General features: G+C 34.8%; 1 protein-coding gene across 1 annotated transcript in view; it reads right to left on the bottom strand.

Moving 5' to 3' along the window:
* Positions 1 to 360: 360 nt before the first annotated feature.
* The window catches only part of LOC106881049 (general transcription factor IIF subunit 1), a 19,694-nt gene continuing 8,651 nt past the window's right edge, over positions 361 to 11,403 (bottom strand). Inside the window, exons 6-13 of the mRNA XM_014931257.2 lie at positions 10,415 to 10,538; positions 10,114 to 10,198; positions 8,707 to 8,857; positions 7,243 to 7,415; positions 5,511 to 5,584; positions 3,345 to 3,432; positions 3,010 to 3,106; positions 361 to 1,754 (exon numbers count right to left, since the gene is read on the bottom strand). Coding sequence (XP_014786743.1) covers positions 1,547 to 1,754; positions 3,010 to 3,106; positions 3,345 to 3,432; positions 5,511 to 5,584; positions 7,243 to 7,415; positions 8,707 to 8,857; positions 10,114 to 10,198; positions 10,415 to 10,538 — 1,000 coding nt within the window. The 3' untranslated portion in view covers positions 361 to 1,546. The remainder of the gene's footprint in view (positions 1,755 to 3,009; positions 3,107 to 3,344; positions 3,433 to 5,510; positions 5,585 to 7,242; positions 7,416 to 8,706; positions 8,858 to 10,113; positions 10,199 to 10,414; positions 10,539 to 11,403) is intronic.

The raw sequence follows: 11,403 nt of genomic DNA, 5'->3' as shown, positions 1-11,403 counted from the left end.
TATATATATATATATATTTTATATATATATATATATATATATTTTATATATATATATATATATAAAATATATATGTATATACACTTGCATACACATACAGTTAACAAATAATACAGCAATTCATTTCAATCTACGATCATTTATAAATACATACACTACAATATATTCAGCATCAAATTTCTGTACACACAAAACTATGTACATAATAGCATATATTCAAAACACACATATGCAATATGGAGATTAACTTTAAAACAGTACATAGCACTAAATTTTTATAGAGGTAAAAAAAAAAAAGATATAATATAATCATATGTATATACACACACTTTCGAGAGTATAAATGGAGAAAGTACTTAATACATATAGTAGAGTTTATTCATTCAAAGTTGGTGATTCTCATCTGCACTTTGATGCCACTCTGAGTTTCTTGCTCAGAGAGCATTGATCAGGTGGAGAAATGAAGATCAAGAATATATATTTTGAAATATGCATATAATAATTGGCTGCACAATTTATAATGTAGATTACCCATCTAGGAGGTAGTAACTTTGAAGAGGAATTGATAAAAGGGTAGCATGATCTTTTTAGTCATCTGGTACAGGACAACTTGTCTTGAGCCAATAATATGATCAAATACACCAAGTACATTCTATATAGTGGTTGGTGATAGGATGATCATCAAGCAATAGGAATCATACAACAAAATAGAATGCAGAAGGCATGGGTGCTGCAAGCTTCATTACAAGCTATCTAGGAGGGCAGTAACTCCAAATAAGAACTGATTCAAAGTAAAGGGTGCTGCTTCATTCCCCCCTCTGCATGGGACAACATCTCTAGTGCTGGTAGTGGCATGATAAAATGCACCTAATCCACACTACAAGACATCAAAACAACAATAATTTTGGCTGGTTTCTGTTGCTCTGTGTGCAAAGTAGTGCAGAACACAACCAGTGATGAGACTCAGTCAACTCATGCCAACATGGAAAAACAGATGTAAAAGGATGCTGATGATGATGACATACAATAAAAAAAAAATGTCATTGTTCCATTGCAATTATTACTCTTTGTTATAATATTTATAAAAAGTGATGGGTTTTGGCTTGTTTTTTGTAATGTTATGCTTTATCTGATTTCAAGATCACCATCAAAAAAAAAAAAAAAATGCAAAAAATATAAAAAATCATTAATCGGAATGAGAAATTCAATCTAAGAATTCATTGAGTCATCTTCAGCTAAGATGTAGACAAATTACTAAAATATATTGGAGGTAGAATAATAATATTTCTCATTAAACTATAGAATTATCTTAAAAAAAAAAGACACTTCGTTAAAACACTTCTCATTTTGCTCAAGCTCAAATCTGTTAAATAGTCTTTCAGAGAAAATGTTTTAATTACTCATTTTTGAGCAGCGTTTTTACATATTTTTCTTTTTAACACAGAGTTCTAGAAGTTACATTTTTTAAAATTTCATTCATTAAAATGTTTATATTATTATTATTATAATTATTATCGTTATTATCATTATTACTATTATACACTTATTACTCAGGTTTCTTCAATGACAAATAAAGAGTTTTATTTATAGTCATTTTGTCAGGATTGATTTTGCGCAGCAGCTGTGCAATGCAGTTGGTCAACTGTTCATTGGTCATATTTAACTTTTTCGATTTGAACTTCTGTAACAAGTCTTTTGTACTCATGGGCTTACGCATTAAATAACGCCGGATACTCTCCTCGGAAATTCCTTCACTGTAATGAGAAAAAGAGAGAGACAAAAAAAATTAGAATTTAACAACCATTATATAAACTGCATATATGTATATAATTTTATATCTTTTGTTTCAATCATTAGACTGCAGCCATACTAAGGCACCTTGAAGAACTTTTTGTTGACTGAATCAACCGCAGTATTGGCCTCTTTTGTCAAACTGCTGTTATGGAAATGTAAACAAACCAACACTGGTTGTCAAGTGGTAGTGGGGGAACAAACACAACACAACACAAATGTATATGCATATACAACAGGCTTCTTTCAGTTAGTCTGCTAAATCTACTCACAAGGCTTTGGTTGGCCTGCAGCTATAGTAGAAGACACTTATTCAAGGTGTTGAACAGTGGGACTGAACCCAAGACCACATGACTGAGAAGAAAGCAAGATACCCACACAACCATGCCAGTGCCTTCAGCGACACCTGGATAAAAGTTTTTGTATATATCAGGCAAAAAACCTTACATCTCAATCACACTGCTACATGCAACAATGAGCTAAGCCAGTAGCTGTGGCAAAATTATTGTTGAATTCATGGCCTAGACATGTTATTTATCACAAATTGCTTTTATTTACAAGGTTTATTCCATAAATCAGGGAATCTAACAGGTAAACAAGAATTTTACTCCACACAAGAGTAGTTGGGACTTAGAAGTTAATATGTAAAGACACTATATTTCACATTGCTCCAATTCAATCAGCTGTAGAAATGAGTTGTGACATCACTGGTACCAAGCTGTATCGGCTTTTGCTTTTCTCTTGGATAACATCGGTGGCATGGAGAGGGGAGACAGGCATGCATGGGTGACTGCTGGTCTTCTACAAACAACTTTGCCCCGACTTGTGCCTCGGAAGGAAAATTCTAGGTGCAATCCCATGGTCTTTCATGACCGAAGGGGGTCATTTACGTAAATGCGTCCAATGGTTCTAAAAATCTATTAAGGGTTACTGTTTAGCTCCAGTTTCGTAGAAGTAACCAAATCAGAAACAACTCCTACTCCTGCCCCAACTACCGTCATATTTCCATGTGTATTGGTACTCAGTTGAAACTATAACATGAACTAAAGCATAAAGAACTAATTGTCTCTCTTAAATAGACAATAAAATGCTTTGCAGTGAATTTTAACTCAAGACAACATGCACAGACCAATGTAAATGGTTAATAACTTAAAAAAGAAAAATAAGATAAGACAAAAAGCAACATTATTATTAATTTATGAGAGCAACAACACAAACCTGCTAGTGCATGGAACATTCCCAACAGGACTCTCAGTTCGCACTTTTTTACTTGCAAATGATGTTTCTGGTTCAGCTTTTCGTTTCTGTGGGAGGACTGGAATAACAGGAAAATCAAACATTAGTTAATAAATCATATGTGCAGTGAACAGGAAAAAATCAAAATGATGACATACATATTCCTTCTGAATATGTTCCAGCAGATTTTAACATTGAGATCCTAAAATTAAGGTACCGTGTAAAAAAACTTTGTTGTTGGTGCCATGTAAAAAGCACCCAATACAACAGATTTTATTATTATTATTATCATTATTTACATATTTTTGCTTAATTACCTTTCTTTTCCTCAGGTTGTGCTGCAGAAGAAGCAGTTGAAGCAGGAGCCGCTTTCTTCTCCAGAACTTTTTTGGATCTCTCTTTAATCTACAACATAAAATCATTTCATTCAGTAAAACAAAAGATAATAAAACGTAGCTTGAAATATCATCATCATTATTTATTGCCCATGTTCCTTGCTGAGTTAGATGGTTTCATGGGAACCAATGGGTCCAAGGACTGCATTATGCTCTAGTGTGTGCTTTGGCATTGTTTCTATGGCTGATTGCTCTTCCTAACACTAACTTAACAGTGTGTACTGGATGCTTTTTATGTGTTACCAGCACGAGTGAGGGTGCAGTGCAGCTTACAAGAATAAGGAACCCTGAGAGGGTTGGGAACTTTGTGCTAAGAGATGGAGCGGGGGGATGTGAGTGTTTAACCCTTTAGTATTCACGTTATTTTGTCAAAAGTAATCCTTATTTATTGACATTGTTTTGAATTAATCATACATTACCTTGTAGCTACAAGATTTTGATGAAGTGGTTGTTTATTTTAAAAATATTACGGGGTTGGTGTAAGAGGCCAGATCTGGCCAGTTTGAACATAAAACATGTGGAATATTTTGACTGGATATGGCTAGTCTAAATGCTAAAGGGTTAAAGTATGAGAGAAGAGGAGAGAGTATGTTTCTTGCTGTAGAGAAACTACATGGTTATTCATATTTAGAAGTGAGACTGAGAACGATTAGGTGGAGCTGGAAAGAAATCAACAGTGGTGATGAGGTGTCCAGGTGGTCCCACTCAGTAAAAGGTGAGAAGTGAGTGGGGACAGAGGAACTAGGTGTGTGGGTGGATAAATGGTTGCAAGAAAATATGGGAGAGCAAAAGGCGGGGGAATGAGTGAAGAGATGGGGAGGTAGACAACAGCTGTAAAGACGGGGCAGAGTTGAAGGGTGGATGAAGGGAATGGTTCATAAGAAGCAGAAGATGACCAACGATGCATGAGCTAGAAGAGGTAAAGGAAAGCAGTAGAAAAAAAGGAAAGAGCATCATCATCATCATTTAACGTCCATTTTCTATGCTGGCATGGGTTGGATGGTTTGACAGGAACTGGCAAGGCTAGGAGCCACACCAGCTTCTATAGTCTGTTTTGGCTTGGTTTCTATGGCTAGATGCCCTTCCTAATGCTAACCACTTCACAGTGTACTGGGTGCTTTTTACATGGCACCAACAACAAGGTTTTTTACAGGGTACCTTAATTTTAGGATCTCGATTCTGTTGTCGTGGTGAGAGGATCTTCTTGAGTACAGCAGGATAGTGTTGATGATACAGTAGACGGGGAAGGACAAAAGAAAGATGACATGGGTGGGTTGTAGGAGTGGGGGTGGAGTGAGAAGCAGGCATAGTGCATGAGGAGAGTGAGAAATGTATGGTGATGAGGGTAGAAAGATAAATTGGTGGCTCAGAAGCGGCAAAGAATTAACGTAAAATATGGGTGAAGAGAACAGCATTAATGGATGAAGAATAGATAACAGGTGAAATGGTTCCCGATAGCAAGAAAAATAAGTGGAAAAGGAGAGCTGAACTGATACTACTTTATATTTAAACATATTCAGACATACAAGAAGAAAGTTAGCAGCTAATTAAAACACTGATTAGTTTTAACCTCTTAGCGTTCAGATTAGTCTGTCAAATGTAATCTTTGTTTATTCACCCTAAGTAGAATTAATCATGTATTATCTGATAGCTTTGACATTTCAATGGTGTGATTTATTTTAAAAATGACACTCCAAGATAAGTTCCCAACCAATCTCCAATCATTTTTCACAAGTTGGCAAAGACATGTGTGGTCTAGTGTTGTCATGGTGGAATTGGCAAATTGTAAAGGAATCATGTTCTACACGATTCCTTTACGATTTGCCAATTCTGGCTCTTTTTCTTTGATTGCTTCCTCCAGTTCATTAGTTGTTGACAGTAAACATCTGAATTGATCGTTTGATTCATTGGAAGTAGATCAAAATACATAACACCTTTGTAATCCCACCAAATAAACAGTATGACCTTTTTTGATGCAATTCAGCTTTTCTTTTGCATGCCTAAGTGTACACAATCTCATATATATGAGCAATACTGTAATGTATATCTTATTTCAGTTTTCAAGAAGGATGCAAAGTATTTACTTACCTTTAGGAGTTGAGAAGTACGTTTCTCATCCATATCAGAATCACTTCCAGATGAAGATGAACTGCTGTCACTATCTGACGAAGAGAAACCAAAAGAGTACTTAGGAAGTTTCAAAGAACTAGTATTGTTGTTTATAGCAATGTAGCCAAAGCTGAGAGTAAACAAAGTTGTGATAAAGAAAACTTAGTGACTGTGAAGTTAAACCATTGAATAGCAGGAATAAATGGAGGAGTTTCTGTGGAGTGGAGAGGGGGAAATCATCATAAAAGAGTAGTTAGTATTAGAAAAGATATCCAACCAAAACCAGAAAAAAAACTGCTCCAAAAGCATGTACATATTCATATTCACAAACACTATTTCCCCCATTTAACACAAGTAAAATAGAAGTAAATAAAAAATTTGTTGTATAACAATATAGGGCAAAGCATCGTACGGTTATGGTCCCTAACTTTTCAAAATGAAAGGACCAACCTTGGGTTTTAATGAGATACTTGAGGTTAAATTTTCTCAACAAGCTTAATACTAGTAATGGTTATTTCTACGTTAGTTATAGGAAGCTTTAAAATTTAATGTAAATATTTCTCTCTCACCACTCAATGTTGGGCAGAATTCTTATAATGATTGCATAACTTACTCTTCTAAAACACTCTATAACAAAATCTTCACTTTTTTTTTTTGCCATTGTTCAATAAGTGTTATTTCCTATTTGCTTCAATCTAGAAATTGAAAGAAACAACTACTATTCCCTTCAAACTTTGCTTTTGTGACCTGGACATCAATGGCCCTTATGTAACTAAGTTAAAGGACTATGGAGGGTTTGTTATTGTAAAGCATTTATAAGATGGGGTACTGAAAAGTTTCTGGCTTGGGTAAAAGAAAATACAGGAGGATCAGTTAATTATGATTTTATTCAAAATATTCCCCTCTCAGATTCACACACTTATTGCAGCAGCCCTTCAGTCTTTCTGAGCCCTACAAAAGAACTCAGAAGGTTGGGCTGCCAACCAGGCCTTTTGTGATACCCTCAAAGCCAGGAACTTTTCAGCATCCCCCTGTACATCCTCTCTATATCATTTCTTTCTCTTAATATGTTACTTTGCTAAAGACAGGGTCTTTATATTTTTATGAGCTATATTTCTTGCAATAAGTGTCTATTAGTTTCTTCCAAACCTTCTTTTACTATATGGTGCAAATGTACAAAAACAGACAGAGACAGGTGAGGGAAAAACAAACAAGGTGTATTAGTTTGATGCTCAGGAAGAATGGAAAAGTCTTTGATGTTTCAAGACTATGCCCTTCAACAGAAAGGAATGAGGAAAGAAAACAGAGGGAGAATAAAACATATCTGGATTAACAGTTTCACATGTTGAATTCTTCTTTTACTTATATTAAGGTAATTTTTAAAACAACTTTTAACCAGAATAGAAAAATGCCTTTGGGAGTGAGTAGTACCAAACATGTCGACTAAACGTTACCAATTCTAATAACATGTACATCCAACAAGGGAGCCTTCATAGGGTCAATTGGCTTGCTAGACATAGCAGCCAAAATCTCCTTCAAATCACATCCAACCATTTAAAAAAAACCAGATACATTGGATAATATACTTCTCAGATATACTGCTAAGAAAGAAGGCAGATTGTAAAAGGAATACCTTTCATTCACAGGCCCCCGGGGTTAAACAACAAATCAAAATACGTATGTTTTTATTTGTTTGTTTGTTTGATTTTACCTTTTTTGGTCTTTTCATCTTTTATATCCTCGTTTTCCTCATCCTCATTCTTCTGTTCCTCTTCATCACTGCTGGCCTCAGAATCAATCAGTTTTCTTAAACCAGTTTCTTCATCAACACCTTTTTCCTCATACTTCTCTTCTTTGTCACGGTCCTCAATTTCAGACATACTACTGCAAGGGCAAAATTCCAGTAACTCATATACAATTTCATTTTCACAATAAACAACAACAATAACAGTACATGGATAGCAGATATATAATTCAGTCATATTTTCTATATCATAAGTCATCCACTTTATTTTCTCTTATAGTTCAATAATTTCTATATTATTAGGCACAGGCGTTTGCTTCCCAATCACATGGTTCAGGGTTCACTCCCACTACATGGCATCTTGGGCAAGAGTTTTCTAGCTTCAGGCCTATCAAAGCCTTGTGAGTGGATTTGGCAGATGGAAACTGAAAGAAGCTTGTCGTATGTGTGTGTGTGTGTGCAGCCATATGCAACTCAACTTGTTACATCTGTACTATGTGATTGTATAGTTAAGAAGTTGGTCGCAGCTACATGCTTCCAGGTTCAATCCCAGTGCACCACCACCATCACCACATCATCATCACCATCATCAAACAACCACTTTTCCACACTTACATGGGTCAAAAGGCAGATTTTCTACAGTTGGATGCCCTTTCTGTTGTCAGCCCTCACCTGTTTCCAAGCAAGATAACATTTTCCCCATGGCTAGACATATTTTTCATGAAAGACTGGAAACATGCAAATCACTCATACGACAGTGATGCTCATTTACAACTATCACATGATGTTAAAAACACATGCACACACACGTGTGTGTATGTGTGTGTGTGTGCGCGTGCGTGTGTGTGTACACACATTTTCCATTAACCAAATCCATGCACAAGGCTTTAGTCAACCCAGGGTTATAGTAGAAAATACTTGCCCAGAGTGCCATGCAGTGGAACTGAACTTGAGACTACATGGTTGAGAAGCAAGCTTCTTAACCACATAGGCATACCAGTGCCTGGGCAAGTGTCTTTTAGAATAATTTCAGCTTGTCCATGTCCTTAATAACAAAGGTTACAATAATTAAACAAATCTATCAAGACATAAGTGTGCTTGCTAGGGACACAATGTAAAGACATTGACAGGATGTAAACTTTAGACCAGTACTTCTTAGCCTAAGGTGTTGGCCAATTAAGCCTATTATGACAGGAGCATTGGACTAATAAAATGTAGGTGAAACACTGCATTACTTCTTTTGGCAGCCAATAGATTAAACATTCTACCAAGTTAGCCATTTATGACTCCAGAAAATAAGAGTGAAATGAAAAAACAAAAAAATGTGCATATGACTACATTCATATAAATGCAGACAGTTCAAGTCACACAAGAGTCATCATTACTGAGCAACACCAAAAACTAATCGTGGACAAAAAACGAAATACTTACCTGGCTGAGTCAGTCATATAATCCACTTCACGATCATCATAATCACCTTCATCACTTTCTTCAATTGCTTCGTTATCAGAATTGCTCTTGGAGTTCTTTTTAATTTTAACAGTTTTTGTATCTTTCTTTTGGGGTTTATCTGGTTTATTATCTAATATATATGTATAAAAATTTTTTTTAAAAGCATATAAATTAGAAAAAATTATATAACAGTAAATTCTAGCAAAACATCACAATCACTATTGTTTTCTTCTTTAAACTGCACATGTTCTCAATCATTTTTTATCAAGGGACCTCCTTGATTCTTATTTTACTTGAGAGAACCCTCATAGCCATTCAATTCTTAAAAAAAAGTCCCATTATATTTTTATAATTAAATATAATTAGAAATTGCATTAAAAAAATTGGTTAAAATATTTTGTGTATTGTAGAAGTATAACGAATTTACTGCACATGAATTTTAACAATAAAATCTTATATGGACCCCCAAGGGCAATATGGACCCTGGTTGAAAACCACTGCGGTAGAGGATGAACAACTTATTGAGGCAGTATTCTACAGACATATGCCCTTCTTGTCACCAACATTTATTTGGTTTTCCCAAGTAAGATGTTTTTGATTGGACTGCAATACAAGATCAATGGTCAGGATCACCAAGTTCTATCATGAGAGTAACTGCAATACATCCATGGTTGCGTAATCAGCTAATGAAAGGTTCACTATGACTCAATCTCCCAATTCAAATTCACAATAATGGAATTAGATGGTGACAGTCATGGGAACACACAAAAGCAGCATAAAAAAAATCTACTCACAAGACACTTGTCCAAGATGTCATGCAGTGAGACTGCAGCCAAAACTACATGGTTGCAAAGCAAGCTTCTTAACCACACAATCATACCTTCACCTCTACAGTTGAGAAAATTCACAATTTTGAAATCAAGCTTAGGGTAATCAATTTAGATGCTAATTAGGACAATGGCTCAACATTAGTCTAGTATCAATTCTTGTTCTTTAGTGATAAAAAAATGTAACCCTTTTGCATTCAGATTATTCTATCAAATGTAATGTTTATTTATTCACATTGTTTATTTAATCAATCATACATTATCTCATAGCTTCAAGATTTTAATGACATAATTGTTTCTTTTTAGAAAGATATTGTAGGGTAGGTGGGAGAGGCCAAATCTGGCTGGTTTGAATGTAAAATATGTAGAATATATTTGAGCCAGATATGGCCAGTTTAAATGTTAAAGGGCTTAAGAACATATTTTTGATAATCTGTAAGCTACCAAAAATATGCAAGAACTTAAATTTTAAAGTTAATTAGCAACAAAGTATATTTTTTTAAATTCAAGGGAATTTTCCAGGCAACCCCAAAAAAAGATCATCAAAATGACAATTTACCATTGTCGCTGTCTTCACGAGCATCATCTTCATCCCTGTCATCTTCATCAGACATAACAGCCCAGTCATCTAAGTCTGTTAAAAGCTGTAGCAGAAATGAAATACAGAAACAGTATTCTGTAGTCATGAAAGTCAAGGCAATACTAAAATATTACAGATTAACAGATGATGGTAGTAGTGATGATGATGACAAAAGAAAGTTTTAAAAAGTTTGAAGTATTTTGATAAAAGACAAACATGTTTGCAGATGAAATCTGAATAAATTGTCACTTAAAAGAGAATTCAATTTAAAATAACTTACAAAATCTTTCTGTTTCTTTGTCCTTGTTTTCTTCTCTTCTCCTTCTTCAGCATCAAGATCCGTATCTTCAGGACGAATTTTCTTACGCATCATCACAGAGAACAAATTCAAGGTTTTGTCACGTCTAACAATACACACAAAAAGAAAACATTGTTTCAAAGATCAAAAATTATTTTTTCTCACTCCCTCTATCACACACACAAGACCATTCCTTGAATATACATAAGATACAGTTTTACTATACATCTATCACACAACTGTCTTACAGTGCTGGAAGGAGAGAGTATGTGCCAAGAAAACATTTTATTCTTCTTGTAACTTTTAAAGTAAGGTTTCATTGAATATAGTGAACAAATTAGATCTAAATTATTTCACATCTACTTGCTAGAAGCTAAATATATCTTTTGATTCTTCTAAACTTGGAAGGAAAGGGTTCAGTTTAGCTTTAGATATGGTATCATATCTTTCATCTGGACTACAGCCATGCTTGGGCACTGCCTTGAAGGATTTTAGTCAAATGAATCAAAGTCAGCACTAGAAGAAAAACGACTATCTTTGGTTTCAAGAGGAAAGGTGTTCTTACATCAGGATAATGCTCAGCCACATACAGCGAAGATAACATTCCAAAGGCTGGAGCAATTTGAAAGAGAAATGATGCTCCACCTACCATATTCGCTGGACATTGCTCCATATGATTATCGTTTATTCTGCAGTCTTCAAAATCATTTGGAGGGAAAAATATGAATTCTGTATACAAAATCAGAACAGTACTAGAGGAGTATTTTTCATCATGGACAAGGGAAAGTTGGAAGAAGGGCCTTGCAAATCTACCAGATGGATGGAAAAGCATTGTAGAAAATGAAGGAAAGTATATTTTAGATTAAAAAAAGAACTTTGTTTATCTTAATCTTGAAAAATAAAAGAAGTATAAAAAAACTGCATTATTTATGGGATGACCCAATAAATATATATTTATACATACACACATC

This window comes from Octopus bimaculoides, chromosome 18, assembly GCF_001194135.2.
Source record: "Octopus bimaculoides isolate UCB-OBI-ISO-001 chromosome 18, ASM119413v2, whole genome shotgun sequence".
NCBI classification, from domain to species: domain Eukaryota; kingdom Metazoa; phylum Mollusca; class Cephalopoda; order Octopoda; family Octopodidae; genus Octopus; species Octopus bimaculoides.
The sequence above is the reverse complement of the archived record's forward strand: the minus strand, read 5'-3'. Positions and strand labels throughout refer to the sequence as shown.